This window comes from Marmota flaviventris, chromosome 4 (assembly GCF_047511675.1).
Source record: "Marmota flaviventris isolate mMarFla1 chromosome 4, mMarFla1.hap1, whole genome shotgun sequence".
Classification (NCBI taxonomy): Eukaryota; Metazoa; Chordata; class Mammalia; order Rodentia; family Sciuridae; genus Marmota; species Marmota flaviventris.
In genome coordinates, this window is record NC_092501.1 from 15,656,030 (window position 1) to 15,672,045 (window position 16,016).

The following is a 16,016-nucleotide window of genomic DNA, read 5'->3' on the forward strand; positions in this document are numbered from 1 at the left end:
TGAATCCATGGTCTCTCTGAGCTCCAGCCACATGACCCATTGCTGATCTTTAAGCTCATGTCACCATTGAAGGGGTCCCAACCCCAGAATGGCTCTGGACGCCCCCTACCCTCACGCTTTGCTGAGGCAGCAGTCTCCTCCAGCTGGAGAGTGACTCTGCCACACAGGCCAAGGGCCCTTCCGCAGTGCCTGGGACCCTTCCCCATTGCATGGGGGCCCTCAGGCTGGTGACGGCTGGTGGGACTCTCTGTCTTGGGCTAGGTGATCCTTGATGGACTGATCTTAGTCTTTGGGTATCCCCATGGTGCTGACGTCACCAGGGACTGCCCCACCCTGAGCTCTACCCACTTCCTGAGCACAGGCACCATCCCCCCCACCCATCAAGGGGTGGCTGTTCTCATCGTGGTTTTCCATGTGAAGGAAGAAGCTTAGAGGGCCCCACGGTGGGGGGATTTGCATCTGGTTTGTGCCACTTCTGTGTGGCAGAGTTAGCATGGCTTCCCTCATCTTGCCCCCCCACCCTGTGCTCTGGGGCGCTGGGGAGAAGCACCTCCCTTCTGCTCTTGCCAAGGGCTTTGACCAGTGAGAGAAGCTGTGGTTCTCTGATGGAAGGCTTTCTGGTGTGTCCCAGGCTCACTCTCCGTTGGGTGGTAGCTGGACAGGGAGTGGCTCAGGGCCAGGGCCATACTTTCCTTCCTGAGTCCAGCATCTGATTGGGACCCGGGCACCTTGGACGTCTGCCAAGTGGAAGTGCCCCATCCATATGCCATGGGCCACAGGGTCCGCACCTGGTGGGTGGGGGTGTTCACCAGGCAGGCTCCCTGGCGCTGAGGGCCAGGCCTTCTAGAAATCTGTGATTTGAAATCCCCAGCACCACCCCTGAGCTACATCCCCAGCCCTTTTTATTATTTGAGACAGGCTCTCACTCAATTGCCCAGGCTGGCTTCAAACTTGTGACCCTCTTACCTCAGCTTCCTGAGTCACTGTGACGATAGGCCTGTGTCTCTGGGCCCAGTTGACATATGTGTTTTACAAATGGGACCGGCATACAGGTTTGAACCAATTGGTCCTGGTGAGGGTGGCAGCCCCGGGCGCTGGCACGGTTTTTACTACTCTGTTGGAGTCTCATGTACCAACTGTGTGGCATGAAGGGCTGTGAATGAGGTAAGGGGCAGGGAGGCCAGTGGCCCCCTCCAGGAGACTTCCTGTGGCATCTTTGTCTGGGGACTGCTTGACCAGAGAGGCTTACGGCCATCTGGGAGCAACCTGGTGCCAGAGGTGGTCTCCCAGCCTCCCATGAGGACTTCCTGTGCTAGATGGGCCAGGCGTGTGGACAGCAGCCCTTATCCAGATCCCTCCTCGTTCTGTCCTAGGCACCCACCGCCACCCTCAGGGGTTCCAGGCGTGGTAGGTGGAAGGGTAGCATGGAGCTGGGATTCCCCCCTCCTGGCCCACACGAGTATGCGAGTGTGCACGCGTCTGAGCTCCCTTGGGCCTCTTCCGTCAAGCCTGGCCAAAGCAGCTGTAGGTCGTAGTCCAAGGGCTGCCGAGGAGTGGGGTGAGGAGCAGCCAGAGAGAGGATGAGAACCAGAGCCGTAGCTGCCTCATCAGAGGGACGTGGCAGCTCCACCCCAGGGCCTGGGCCTGGAGTGACCCTGTGACCTGCCCTCTTCAGGAGCCCCTTCCTTCCTAACCTGACCCTGTAGCATCTGGGTGCCCCAGGACTCATCCACCTGAGTGCTGGGCTCCTCACCACTGCCACCCATGGGTGCTACAGAAGAGATCAGATGTCTGCCTGGAGTCCTCAGTGCCACTGGCCAGGCCAGGATTGTGGCCTGTCCCAGGCTCAGGATGCTTGTTACCCATAAGCTGGGACTTTCTCCACAATGATGTGGACCCTCACTGCAACCCCCCTCTGTGGAGAGCGGGCCTTCCCAACAACAGAAGGGCAGCCAGAGGTCTGGAGCAACCTCGTGGGTGTGGACAGTGACTCAGGCAGCTGTGGCCTTCCCGGGCTGCTGGCTGTGCAGCCAGGTGCTGTGGCCACAGCAGGAGAAGCAGATGTTGCTGGCCACTGTTTACCTCTGGCCAGCACAGTCATCTCCACCCACCTCCTCTGGAGGCCTGAACATGCACCCGTGTTTGTGAGCTGCCCTGTGGGAGAAGCAGCTGACCCCATAGAGGGGCATTGCCACAGTCAGTGTGGGCACCCGGGGGGACCCCCCACCAAGAGCTTTTCACAGGGCATGCACTGGGAGCAGGCCGTGTGGAGCTGCAAGGGTGCCTCATGTCATCTGGGCCACCCCTCTTCTTTAACTCTCTGTCTCATTGTAGTCGGGGTTGGCACTGTCCCTCTGGCCAGGTCACCCTGCCTCTGCTTTAGTGAAGTGAAGATTTTTGCAACACAGCCATGCTGCTTTAGCAGGCATTGTCCGTGGGTTCCTGTTCTGTGCTGCAACTGGAGAGTTGGACATCTGAGATAAGAGACTCCAAGGGGCCCACAAATCCCCCAGATATTTGCTACTTGGCCCTTTATGAAAAAAATCTGTGAACCTCTGGTAAATCTCGAGCAGGGTGACTTTCTTCCCGTCTCTTCCTCTGAACAGTCAGAAAGTTATTTCCGGGATTGAAGTCAAATCTCTTCTGCATCTTCATTCAACATTCACTGTCTTCCCCAGCATAAAGATGTCGATGATTCAAATATCAGCCCTTTCTCGGATCCCTGGGGAGATTAGGACCCTCTCCTTTGATATCCAATAACAGGTCTTTCATGTGTCTGTGTTTAGAGGACTCTCTCCTGAGTTCTTAGGAAAATCATTTTCTCTTTTAACTTGACCTTAGTGTTTTTTGCCTCAGAAGCCTGGGGACCTGGGGCTCTGACTTGTTCCTCTGTAGCAAAGTGAGGTAGAGATTGGCATACACTGGGTCAGGCCCAAACAGTCCCCTTTGTATCCTTCCAGAATACATTGATTTGTCCTCTGCCAAATACATATACATGAAACTTCTCCATTTGCTATTTTTACATTTTATTTTCTTAGGTTAATAAAAATTAATATTTATTGAGTGCTTAATATTGCTGAGCCCAGTTTTATCTTTACAACAACCCCATGTGACACAGGTATTTCTACTCCATTTTGCACTAAAGCCCAGGTTGTTGAGAGTCACACAGCCGGAATATCAGGATTTGAGCCTGACACAGGAAGTTGGATTCCTCACCACTGTCCTACACTTCCCCTCTGGACTGATCCATTTAGATATTTCAGAGAGGCTTTTGGGAGACTCCTGAAACGTTGCTTGGTGCAGAAGGATCATTCTCTGCTCTGTCCTCTTCTAGCTGTGGGGTCCTGATCCAGAGTCAGATCTTGGGTTCCTTGAGCTTCTCTCCATAGAGGCCACCTCCTCACACCCCCTTAGGGGTGCTCGCACCACCTGCTGAAAGGGGGCTTCCCAGAGGCTGCAACGGGAGCTCTGGCCAGCCCGATGCAGAGCCCAGGGCTGTCTGAGAAGACCCTCTGGCTGCTGAGGGCAGGGGAAGCTTCCCCTCTTGGACTCTGGGAAGCTGCCTGGGCCTCCAGGGCTGCCCTTTCTCAGGCTGGTGGCTGGGGACAGCTGAGGAGCAGACACTTCTCCTGAGACTAACACAGGAAGCTGAAGGTCCTCTGCTCGCAGCTCTCAGTGTGGCCTGCTGCACGTTCGCGGCCCGGCAGCCACGTCCTTGGCCCCACTTAGTACCCGGTGGATTAGGAGATGTCCAGGTGATCCTGTAGCTGCACCCTCAGGGAGGGAGTTACTCCTGCTGGGGCTGGAGACCTTGGAGCCACCTCTGGGCTTGCCCAGCTCTGCTGTCTGAGGCCAGGAGGAGCTTGGAGGTTCAGTGGTGCAGCCGCCCGGCCTCTACCGACCCTCTTCAGGGAGACCTGTCTCAGCTGCAGGACAGTAGTCCAGGGATTAGGCTCCTGTCACATCAACTGCCCTCTCTGCCCAACCTACAGACCCCTGAGTTGTGGATGGCCCCCACAATGCCCACCATTGTGTCCTTGCAGTTAGTGTGGCCAGGCCCCATGGGGAAGTGTTGAGTCTCAGAGAAAGCTCAGAATGGCCCTGGGATGATTCTTTTGCAGAGAAGGGAAGCGGCTTGGAGAGCCTGTGTCCCTGTGTGGGATCCCTGGGTTTCCATGCTGTCCCCTCCTCCCTGGTAGAACTCCGGGTAGGCTTCCCTTCCCTCAGGACCCCTTCTTCCTCCCCCCCCCCCATAGGGTGGATCCAGGTTGCTCCCAGCATGCCTTTTCTGAAGGTGTCTGTTCTATCTGATCATGCCACAGATTCTAGAACGGAAACAGCCTGCCGTCCCAAAGATCGAGTCTCCAGAGGGTTACTATGAAGAGGCCGAGCCATACGACACGTCTGTCAATGGTATGTCCCAGCGGCTGGGGCTGGAGGGGACTCGCTGCTTTAACCCAGAGGTCGGGCCCACTCACCTGGTGGCCACCAACTCACTCATCCCTGGCTGGAAGGCAGAGGGGCTGCCATTCCCAGAGAAAATGGTAATCAGGGCATTTGGCCTTTGGTCTTCAATGTGATGCCAAGACCCACAGCCACCCAGCCAGCCTGCCAGGAGGAGTGAGGATGGCCCACAGCGAGCAGGCTCACGGTGCTGGTATTGACTGTGCTCCCACCTGGATCTCCTCCATTCATCCCAGAAAGATGGTGGAGGAGGATCTGTTGGCCAAGGGGTGCCCGTCCCTGGGAAGCAATGGAAATGGAGGCCAGACACAGTCTGAGCTCAGCTTCCATGTTCTTCTGTGACTCGGAGTTGTTGTGCTCCCACCGTGTGACCAGGACAAGAGCACTCAGCTTCACTGGAAAGAAAATAGATACAAAGAAACCCAGAATACATTGTGTAGTGATAAGCCAAGCGTTAGGAAGGAAAACAGAACCGAGGCTAGACTTTGGCAGGAGAGGAGTGCTTTTCTCTGATGGCATGACTTTGGGCAGATCCCTGAATGTTGTGCCGAATGGATCACGCAGATACCTGTGGGAAGAACTTTCTAGAAAGTGTCAGTATTTGCGAAGGCCCTGGGGCAGAGGCCAGCATGGCAAGAACAGGTGAAGTAGGGGAAAATGAGGAGTGGAGGGCTGCAGGCCATGGTGAGGGCTTTGGAACTTTAAATGAAACTGCAAGCCTTTGGATGGAGTCCCTTAGTGACTGACCTCATTTAACTCCTGCACCCTGTATGAATGGCTACACAGGATGGCTCCATGCTGGAGCCATCCATTCTTGGCCAGTGTTCTCAGCCTGAGGAAGCTGGATCAGAGCTCAGCTTTCCCTTACTATAGCGAAATAGCTGAGATAACCCTTTTCTCTTTATAAGTTAGTTATTTTGGCTCATAGCTTTGGAGGTTCCAGTCCAAGACTGGACAGACCCATTGCTCAGAGTCTCTGGTGGGCAGCTGAATGGCAGTGCAAGCTACTTACCTCATGGCCAAGAAGCAATAGAACAAAGGGGATCCCACCATCCCCGCTGTGAGCACACCCCCAAGGCCTACAGCCCTACAGCCACAGGACCCTTACTTCTAAAGGTTCCAGTGCCTCCCAACAGCTCCACCCTGGGGACCACATCTTCAGAATGGACCTTTGCAGGAGAGTCAACATCCAAACTTTAGCACCTTCTTCTCTTTTTCTCTTTCCTTCCTTTGTAAGTGAAAGGGTTTTGAAAGCACAGTGTGATTTGCAGATACGCACAGTGACGGTCCCTGCTGGTGGGAATAAACTTGGCAGAAGGGGGCGTGTGGTTCCATGAACAGCAGGACCCAGGATGAGACAGCACCAGTGACTTGGAGCCACGTCAGCTTCTCCTCTTCCTTCACACTGTACCTGCCGCCTCTAGTCCCAGGAACTGTGGGAGGCGAGGGCCTGTCCACCTGAGGATATTCTGAGTGGCTGGCCTTGTGGGTAGACGCCTCTTAGCTTCTCCCACTGAGCGCGTGTGACGTTGCCAAGTCACCTGCCCCGCTGTGATTTCAGATGGCAGCTGAGGGTGCGGGGCTGCTGTCTGGGCCCATCTTGAAGGTAGAGACAGTGACTCACTGCAGTGAGCACCTTTGTGTGTCTTAAGCCTGGCTCTCTAGGGTGTGGCCTGTGCCAGTCAGGGCCTGCCTCCCAGACATGCCCCAGGCCTGTTTGGGAGGGAGAAGCTTTATTTTGACACAAACAAGTGGTTGGGAAGACCTGGTTCTTGGTATTTGTCTCAGCCTGAGTCCCCCTGTTGTTTATAACTGGGACTAAAGGTTATCACCAGGACAGCTTCAGCTCACCCTGGGGAGTGGGTCAGGGAAGCCCTGGGGTGGAGGAAACCCAGCTGTGGAAACCCATAGTAAGGTGGGCAGGAAGAGGGCCTCGTCCCTCCTGTCAGGACAAGGTCTGAGGATGACCTGGGGAGAAGTGGCCACACTTGTTACAGAGGAGGACTTTCCTGCATGACAAGCTGGTCTGTCCTCACTTCCTGCCTGCTGTCCCCACACCTGCTTGGGTAGCGGGATGTGCAGGTTGCAGCAGGAGGAAGGAGCACTGGGCTCCAGCCCCTTCCTCTAGTTGTTTGGCCAATTACTATTTTGCTGACTTCCTGTCACAGGGTCAGTCTCTTGGATTCTTGTCCTGCTTTATCAGCAGTGTCCCTACGTGTGCTGCTGGGATGGGGTCCTCTCTCCAAGCAAATGTGTAGTGTGTGTCCTGATGGCTTGACATGGGAGTCTTTTCTTGCCCAGGACATTGGGTTCATCATTCATGATGTCTCCTGCTACGGGCATAGCAGCTGCTGTAACAAATAGCTCCATAGTGTCCATTTTTAGTGACAGGACCCAAATCTGCTGCTCACTCACAGAGCAGTTCACTAGGTATTTCTGGTTCCATGTAGTTTAGGAACCCAGGCTCCTTCCATGTTTGGCCATCCTTTCTCTGGGCCACTGAATCCTCTGCAGAGAGAGCAGAGAACCCCTAAGTGTTCCCTTAAAGCACCAGCCAACCCCTCAGAGGATCAAGTGCTAACCTCTGTGGACAGGCGGCCATGTTGCCACATGTGGGTCTCTGTACTTGGGTACGTCCCTCTCTTCATCTTGTCTCTCTCTCCTTGCCTCTGTGCTTCTGGACACCATGCAGGCCATTCTGGCAGATCTCTCCCTCCTGGAGTCCCCAGATGGGTGCAGGTGCCCGAAGGAGTCATTTACGCCACGATCACCTTGGGTACTGCTTGTCCCCAGAACTGGAATGCCAGTGATGCCGTGCCTGATGCCTGGCTTGGAGAGATGGGTGCATGTCCCGAGGACGGCACCGTCCTCTTCCCGTCCTCATGCATGGGTCCTGCATGTGCGCCCCACGTGCTGTCTTGCCAGGGGCATGGTTTGCTCTGCTTTCCACAGACCCCCGCCAGAAATATGGATGAATGATTCCAAGGGAGCCTGCATGGTTGTTCTGCCCTTGGTTCCTGAGGACTTTCCGCAGGACACAGCGGGGCACAGTCCTGATGGGATCACCTGAACATCCTGCCTTTCCTTCCTGCTTACCCTGCGCCCCCTGGAAGCTAAGAACCTGTTTTAAGAGAATCCTACATTTATGGTGTGCCGTGAGCCCTCATAGGGATAAATACAATTGTTAGTACATTTGCCCTAAATTTTCTCCTAGCTGCCGCAGGTACTACCACGGACCGTTACTTCTCAGTTAGCTTCCTCTTACTGCAGGGAGGAGGACTAGCAGGTGTCAGAATTCTCCACAGAACACACAGGGCCACCTTAGGAGCCCATACTGGGGCTTTATCCGCCTTCACGCTGCCCTCTGGAGCTTCCCTCCCTTAATTTTTTGTTTCTGGAGGAAGAATCCCAACGACATTGTGTCATTTTTTAAATTTCACCTTTTGTACAGATGATGTCATATTGACAATGAGATTTTCCCCCTGTTCCCACTTCCCTATCAGATCAACTGTTTTGCGTCCTCTGAGCTACATTTCAGTCCTGACCTATTTGCAAAGAGACTTCTAATTGTGCTTTCTCCCCGTTGCCACATCTCGGGGAGTTTATTGAGTTGCCAACTAGTGTTCAGTCATTGATGGATTCTGGGTACATTGGTGCACTGAGTGGATGGAATCAGACTTTCCTTATCCGGGCCCCTTTGCTGACAGCTAAATAGCACTTGAATAAATAGATTCATTCAGGTAACATTCCTCCCTCTTCTTTTTTATCTTTATTTATTTATCATGCTGCTGGGATCCAACCAGAGACCCTAACCTCCAGCCCCTCTTCTTTTTGGAAAAACTAGTTTCCTAGGATAATCTCTGAGGACTGGGATTATTAGATCAAAGAACATAGGTATATTTATGGCTCTTGAAAAAACAAGCTGCCCGATTGTTTTCTGAGAGACTTGTGTGAATTTATGTTACTACCAGCACAGGGTCTCCTTGGGGGTAGTGCTGATTTTCCATCTTATTTAATAGGTATCAAATTATAAAGTATGCAGGTTTTTTTTTTATTAAGTCCTACACTACTTTAAAAAAAGACATTAAAATAAAGTGTTGTTTTTAGAAATATTAAAACAAAATATATTTTCATTGGCACCACACCTAGAATAGCTGTTGCAGTGACATTGTTCCATTTTCTTACATTCGAACTCCAGTATGGTCTGTACCTTAGTATGCAAGAACCCAGCTATCAGGACAAGAGCTGCTGGAGTCTTCTGGGAAGAATTAGGTGCCCCATGGGCTCTCCCTCTTCTGAATCAGAGTGTCATGGGACAGAAGAGAGGTGTCACTCACCTGAGTTGGTGACAGAACAAGGACTGCTATGTGGAGGTCACTAGGAGCTAGACCTTGGGCCCTCTTTCTGAATGGGAGAGTGTCCAGTGATCAGGAGGGAGCCAGTTCCCTGTCCGTGGGGACTTCAGGCTGAGCATCAAGGTTATGACAAACAAGAGTTCTGCGCTGAGCCCGGGGTTGGGCCGGGAATCCTGGGTCCCTTTTCCCCAGGTGCTGCTGTTCAAGGATTGATGGGTCGAGCGATGGATTGTTCGGTGGATTTTCTTCGCCTGGTTTGGGGTGGCCTTGAATGCACCGGTGAGGCCTGGAGAGGCAGCGGGAGCAGGAACTAGAAGCCAGGGCAGGTGGAGTGTGCATAGAACTGTGCCTGGTTCATGCCGAGTTGAGATGGGGGATTCTTTCACAATGTGAGGAGGGCTCAGGACTGCTCTGAGTTAGGGACCAAGTAAAGGGACGTTCGGCAGAGAGGGAGGGAACAGAGTTGGGAGGGTCGGAATGGGTTTGCTGAGAAGGGCTGTGACCAGGACAGCATACACGGGGCGGAAGTACCATCTTCCCAGAAAGCTGTTTCCTCCTGTGGATTACGTGGCCTTTTCTCTGACCTGGGACAGATCCAGGTCCAGGATAGAGACCTACAAAGCACATAGCTAGGGCTCTGGGGGCCTTTTCTTCCTGCCAAACCCTAAGAATGACAAAGTGCCAGGCCCAGAGGAGCCTGGAAAGATCCCCACCCCCATGGCTTCATCCTTCCTTAGAAAAACAGGCTGCAGGGGACGCCTGGCTTCCGGGAGCACACAGTTGGTCTGTGGGGCAGTGTGTCCTCAGGGGAATCCAGAGAAGACAGAAAGGCAGAGACCAGGTTTTAGGTTATTTGGGTTTTGTGGCCCAAGGCAGCATGTGAGAAGCCTCTCAAAGGGAATTAGGGACAAAAAGTCAGCTGTGGTCTTGCTTGGTGGCTGTGGGGCTGTTTCGGGGGCAGGAGGGTGGTGGTCATGGGCTTGGGCTGCTGAGGCCTGCTGCCCTCCCCAAAGTCACCTGTTTAGGGAGACGACCTTCCTGCAGGGCCCTGACCAAGCGCATCTTCCTTGCAGAGGACGGTGAGGCCGTGAGCAGCTCCTACGAGTCCTACGATGAAGAGGAGACCAAGGGCAAGGCCGCACTCTACCAGTGGCCCTCCCCGGAGGCCAGCATCGAGCTGATGCGGGACGCCCGCATCTGCGCCTTCCTGTGGCGCAAGAAGTGGCTGGGCCAGTGGGCCAAGCAGCTCTGCGTGATAAGGGACACCAGGCTCCTGGTCAGTTCCCGTCTTCTCTGCTTGGGGGGGAGGGTCAGGGAGGAGAGAGGTGCTCCCTGGTGTGCTCCCAGGGGCTTAGAGCCTGTTGATGTCAGGAGACTGTCACTGCTTCCCAACCTGAAATCACACGCAAGATTTTGAGAGTGCAGAAGAATGTGTTTTTTTCTAGACTAGAAAGATCTAGAAGTTTTCATCAGGCTCTGAAAGGGGGCTGTGATTATCACTACCTCCCCCATCCTTCCCATCCCATGTACCCATGTTTGAAAGACACGTCTTTCTGTCTTCTGGTCCTTAATCACCTTTTAGCCATTGGAGCCCAGTGGCTTCCTGAGGCCAACCACCAGCCCCAGTTCTAGCTACTGCTGTGGTCTGAGCAGCATGAGAATCATAGCTATCTTCTCAGAAACCATAACACTTTGAGCTACTAATTCTAAGTCAAGACCCATAAAGGAGCCAGACATAGGACTCTGATGACAGTCTTGTTTCCTGTTACATTAAATTAAAATTCACAGTTCTGAGCTGGCTGTGTTGGCTGTGCATCTGTAGTCCCAGCTACTAGGGAAGCTGAGACAAGAGGATCACCTGAGCCCGGAAGTTCAAGGTTGGCGTGGGAAGCATAGACTTCATCTCAAAAAAAAAAGAAAGAAATCAGTTTTAGGTCCTGACTTAAAGTTACATGGAATTATTATTCTCCTTTGGTCACAATGTACCCTGCTTTGTGTAAATGTTATCGAGATGATCCTGTCAAACAACCCCATGAGATCCCCATTTTACATTGAGGGCAAACCTTCACTCAGGGCAAAGCCTTTACTGCAGGCCAAAGCCCTTATCTGGGAGAGGAAGAAGGTACCTTCCTTTCTTGGCTAACACATCTTCCTGGTGAGACAGGAAATAAGCTTAGTTTTTTGCACCTGACGGATCCTTTACTGGGAAAGCCAAGCAAGAAATACAAATACAGAGAAGTAAGAAAAGTCCGTTCCACCTTGGAGAGCTAAGTTGTCTTCAGGGGACATAAGCTCATGAGCTGCTTAATGATGGCACACGTCCGAGAAACATGTCATCCGGCAATGCGATTGCTGTGTGAGCATCATAGTGTGTACCTACACAAACCGAGGCAGTCACATTATTAGACAATTTATCTCATGATAGGGCCACTGCGCATCACGACAATCCATTGCTGACCGAAACATCTCAAGTTGGGGCATGATTGTATTTTGGGAACCCCCTGCCCCCGGCTCAGAGCAGCTTTGAGCCATTTGGATGAGCAAGGTCCTGGAGCATCCCTACCTAAGGCTGGGGAGAAGTCGGATGCTGGGAATGGGATGGCTGGTATTTGTAGTGGAGGCTCTGGGCCTGCCATAGGGGGTCCAGCCTTCTAGTTTTGGGGGTAAAATCAGGCTCTTGGGGGGTCTTCAGCATTCAGGGGCCCCTGCTTTGCAGAATCCAGTGAGGCCAGTGCCCCTGGCAATGAGCATCTTTTCTCTTCCAGTGCTACAAATCCTCCAAGGACCACAGCCCTCAGCTAGACGTGAACTTGCTGGGCAGCAGCGTCATTCACAAGGAGAAGCAAGTGCGGAAGAAGGAGCACAAGCTGAAGATCATGCCCATGAACGCCGACGTGATTGTGCTGGGCCTGCAGAGCAAGGACCAGGCCGAGCAGTGGCTCCGGGTGAGCAAGGCGCAGGCTTCCTCCAGGCCTCACTCCAGGCCTCACTCCAGGGGCTCCTGCAGTTCTGCTCCCAACTGGGACTGGGCCAGTAGTTGGAGTCCACTTGCCTTTTTGCCCCCCGTGAGGCAACACCAGGCTTCTTATTAAAGGGGTGTCTTCTGCTGCATCCCTGAAGTGTTTACCACAGGCTGTAGACTTTCAGCCAGCTGAACCCTGCGGTGACGTGGGCATGGTCATGCTCCCATCTTACAGGAATAGAGATTAAGGTGCAGAGGGCAGAGGTGACTGCCCAAGGTCACCTGGCAAGTGAGTGGCAGCACCTAGGACTGTATTACCACAGCACTGGGTTTCCCGCCACCACAAATGCACCTGGCCCTCTGCTGTCACTCCCTCCAGGGTGTGATGCTGATGAAGCCCCTGGAGAGGGACTGGCCACCCCAGGTTAAAGATGAGCTTGATGGTTCTAGAAGCTGTAAGGTCTGTAACAAGAAGGGACCCTGGTGAGGCCTATGAGGGCCAGGGCCACCCTCTCCCTCCTTTTTGCTGCCCAGTTCGCTGTTGCGGCCACATTGACACATTTCCAGCATCATTCCCCTGCTGTCCCCTGCCACCTGGCTAAACATAACCACCATGGGGAGCCTGTCAGCAGCAGATCTGACCACCTGATTAAAGTGTGGCTGAAAATGGTACCTGCCCCAGGTACTGGCTATCCCAAGTGCTGAGTACCCCAGTTTTGGAGCAGGTGAGCTGTTTTTGTGAAACCACTAACTGTTTTGAGAAACCACTAAATGTTTTGAGAATTCTGGCCAGACCAAGTTCTAGGAGGAGCTGGCAGCTATCTCAGCCCTTATTGCAAAATGTCCAGGTGGTTTAAAGGCGGTCATACAGGATAAGAAGGGCCACCAGATGGACAGGCTTGTAGATTGTGGGGTTCCTAAGAGATTGTTAGCCCTTCAGAAAGGCCAAGGCTGGCATTCGAGAGCATGGGCTCTGGCCCAGAATCCTGGCTTCCTCCCTTTTGAGCTGAGTGATCTTGGGTTGGTTCCTTAATGCATGTGAAGTGCTACTGTGCTGCATCTGGGCAGAGTACGTGAAACTGGACCAGCACAGAGGTGACCACTGAGGACCAGAGTGCCAGAGGCTGATCTTGGGCTGCAGAGCTGACTAGGGCCTGGGTTTGGAGCGGCTAGTTTGCTTTTGAACTTCCTCGTCTCACCAGGTCTCCCCTATGGCTTTTGCCAGCTCTCCATATCCTCACCCCCACACACTATGTGCACAGGAGCATGGGTGTGTGCACGCACACGTGCGCATACACATTTATACACACATGCATGCACATGTGTGCACCCACACATACAGTGTGGACACGCATGCAAGCACACATTTCCCTTACCCCCAGTTCCCAGTGCTGTTCCCTGCCTGCCTAGACCCATCTCTCCCTTCCCTGACCCCAGCCTCCTGCTCCAGACTCTCACGCCCTCTCCTAAGACCCCGGCCCCCACAGTCCCTGCTGGTGGCTTTAAAGACAAGAGCGCTTTCAGAAGGCACAGCCCATCTGTGTCCAGCCTTCACAGAGGGGCCTGTCTCCCAGGTCAGATGAGTGCAGAGGTGACCTGGCTGTCAGGGCCTGGCTCCAGAAGTCCCTGCCTCCTACAGTGGCTGCTCAGCCTGCCTCAGGGCTCCCCATCAAGCTGCCTGGGACTTGTAGAACCTGCCCACCGTCCCTGGGCCTCCTGTTCTTCAGAATCACACTTGACATATTAAGGACAGGAATGTATGTGCCTGCCCTGTGCTGGGTACCGGAAACTCAAGTCCCCAAAGCTACTCTGTAGAGGTGCTCTATCTTATAGATGCCAGGGCTGGGGCTTGGGCCCAAGGTCACGTGGCTAGTCGGCCCACCAACCCTCTTCTTATGAAACTGTGTCATATATTCTTTGTGGAACAAAGACCCTAACTGGAATCAGTGTTGAAAGTGAGAATTGTCTTGTTTCCCTCCCCCATAACTGTTCTTCCTTGTGTTCTTTGGCTTTTGTGATGTTAAGCCCATTACACAAGTTGCTCTAGGCAAAGATTGAAAAGGAAGGGGACTTAAATTGCTCTTACTAATTCTGTACCTCCAAAGGGCTTTGCAATTATGTATATATGTGTGTGTGTGTGTGTGTGGCTGGCCTGCCAGCCTGGGCTGTGCCCCTCTGAGAATCCCTGAGGTGGCCCCTGGCTCAGAAGGGGGGTGGGTGCATTGCTGTTTAGTGAAGTCAGAGCCACCTCTGACCTTTGTGTGTCCCCAGCCCAGGCCCTGGGTGGCAGTGAAAAGGCTTTTTCCCAGGGGAGGCTGGGAGGGATGGTAGCGGGCAAGTTTGGAGAGATGGTAATGGTGGTCAGCTCAAGGCAATCGGCTGGCCTGCTCCCGAGTGGTGTGGAGAGTCCAGAGCCAGCCCATGGCCCCCACCGCCAGAGGACTGTTTGTGTCACCCATAGCAGAGCAGCTGGCAGGAAGGGGCTCAGGGAGCTGAAGGCTGGCTACTCTGGCCATCTTGGGGCTCTGCTGCAAAGGCCCCTCACCGACACCCAGAACATGTGGGACCTGTAGCCATGGGCCTGTGCCACCAGGTTCAACCACTGCAGCCTCCACAACTGAGTCCCATGGGGCCCGGGGCAGGGGCAGTGCTTCTCTGTTCCTTTCAGCTATGGGTCTTCTCTGTACCCACTCTCCCAGCCCCGAGGGCCCCTCCCTTGGTCTGGCTGTGTGTGCAGGTGGAAGGGCCTTCCAAGGACCCTGGCCTCATTGAGGGTGTTCTTGCCTCAGGTCATCCAGGAGGTGAGCGGCCTGCCTTCCGAAGGAGCCTCCGAGGGAAACCAGTACATCCCAGATGCCCAGCGCCTGTGCTGTCAGCGGGTAAGGCTCTGCCCGCCTGTGAGTGAGTGCCATCTGCCCTTCTTCCACACGAATTTCAAGTGTAAAATTGGGAGCTTTGTTTTTGTATTTCAACTCAGTTAAAAGAAACATGCAATGCTTGGACAAGGGCAGTGACTTTAGTTTGGCAGGAAGAAGGATGAAATAGATACAGGGCTAAAATATTTTCTTGCTAGGGCGGGGGCAGTGTTATTAGAGCAAAAGTCACTTCGCCCTACATGCTGCAGCTGGGAGATTCATTCTATGAGGCTCTTCCTTCCTGCTTGTTCCCCTGCGGAGCCTCTGGGTGGGGCAGTCTTGACGTGTCCCCTACCTCTAGAGGGCTCAGGGTGCCTTTGCCTGGAGCCTGGGCTTGAGGTCAAGGAAATCGGGTGGAGGGCTGTCACCTGCAGGGTCACCCCTCAGGTCCCTGAGTATCTGCAGGTGGGTACCCTGAAGCCTGGCAGTGCAGAGGGCCCCTGCCAGGGAATGGAAGCAAGAGGGCCCACGCGTCTCTCAGGCCCCTGGAGACGTGCTGCAGCATGGCCACAGGGACTTGAGAGGGGCTGGGCAGTGGTGGTCTCCCGCATTCTGTGGCGGGGTGAATTTGTGTCCTTCCTGTTGAGGTAAGAACTGAGGACCTCTCTGTGGTGTTTCCATGGCCAGGTGCCACTCTTCCTGGGTCCTGCCTCAGGCCAGGCCGGTTGGTTGGGGCCATCAGCTTGCTTCCTAGAATAGGTGGTTGACTGGAATGATCCCGAGTCACATTCAACCAGCTACAGCTAGTCCCCACCCGCCTAGTCAGCGTAGATGGAGATTATCCCTGTCTGCACCCAAGATGCATCTAATCTCTCTTAAATTGAAGTTCTCAATGTAACCATTCCCAGCCAGTGGTTCCCATTCATTTCTCTCTCTCTACACCCCCCCCCCCCTTTTTCTTTCCTGTAGCCAGATATAGCTGAAAAGTACCTGTCTGCTCCAGAGTACGGAAGCTCCACAGACAGCCACCCTGAGGTCCCAGAGACCAAAGATGGTAACACCGCTGTGGCTGGCGGCCTCGTGGTGGGGAGGGTGACATTATTCCAGGATGAGACTTGGCCATCTGACTCAACCCTAATGGGTTTCAACAGCTGATTCTAACAAACCCTCCAACTTATAAACCATTGGAAATCCTGCATCTGATAGATCCTGGGAAACTGGAGAGGTGGCCAAATTGAAGTTAAGTCTCATGAAAGGCTGAGGATGGAGTATTCTGTCTCTTCTTGTTTGCCAACCCTACTTCAAATCCTTTGAGCCATATAGTCTGTAAAGAGTCTCAAGTGCTTATCTGTTCTTATGAGAAGGCCGAGTACCCCCTTG

The 16,016-nt window shown here is 53.6% G+C and overlaps 1 protein-coding gene across 2 annotated transcripts in view; it reads left to right on the forward strand.

Annotated features, from left to right (window-relative positions):
* Positions 1–16,016, forward strand: part of Afap1l2 (actin filament associated protein 1 like 2) — a 90,100-nt gene that overhangs the window by 63,466 nt on the left and 10,618 nt on the right. Inside the window, exons 5-10 of one of the 2 annotated variants that reach the window (XM_071610692.1) lie at positions 4,323–4,413; positions 7,157–7,240; positions 9,893–10,095; positions 11,585–11,764; positions 14,571–14,660; positions 15,606–15,690. In XM_071610692.1, the coding sequence (XP_071466793.1) occupies positions 4,323–4,413; positions 7,157–7,240; positions 9,893–10,095; positions 11,585–11,764; positions 14,571–14,660; positions 15,606–15,690 (733 nt within the window). The remainder of the gene's footprint in view (positions 1–4,322; positions 4,414–7,156; positions 7,241–9,892; positions 10,096–11,584; positions 11,765–14,570; positions 14,661–15,605; positions 15,691–16,016) is intronic. The other variant, XM_027930229.2, reaches the window with a different exon arrangement.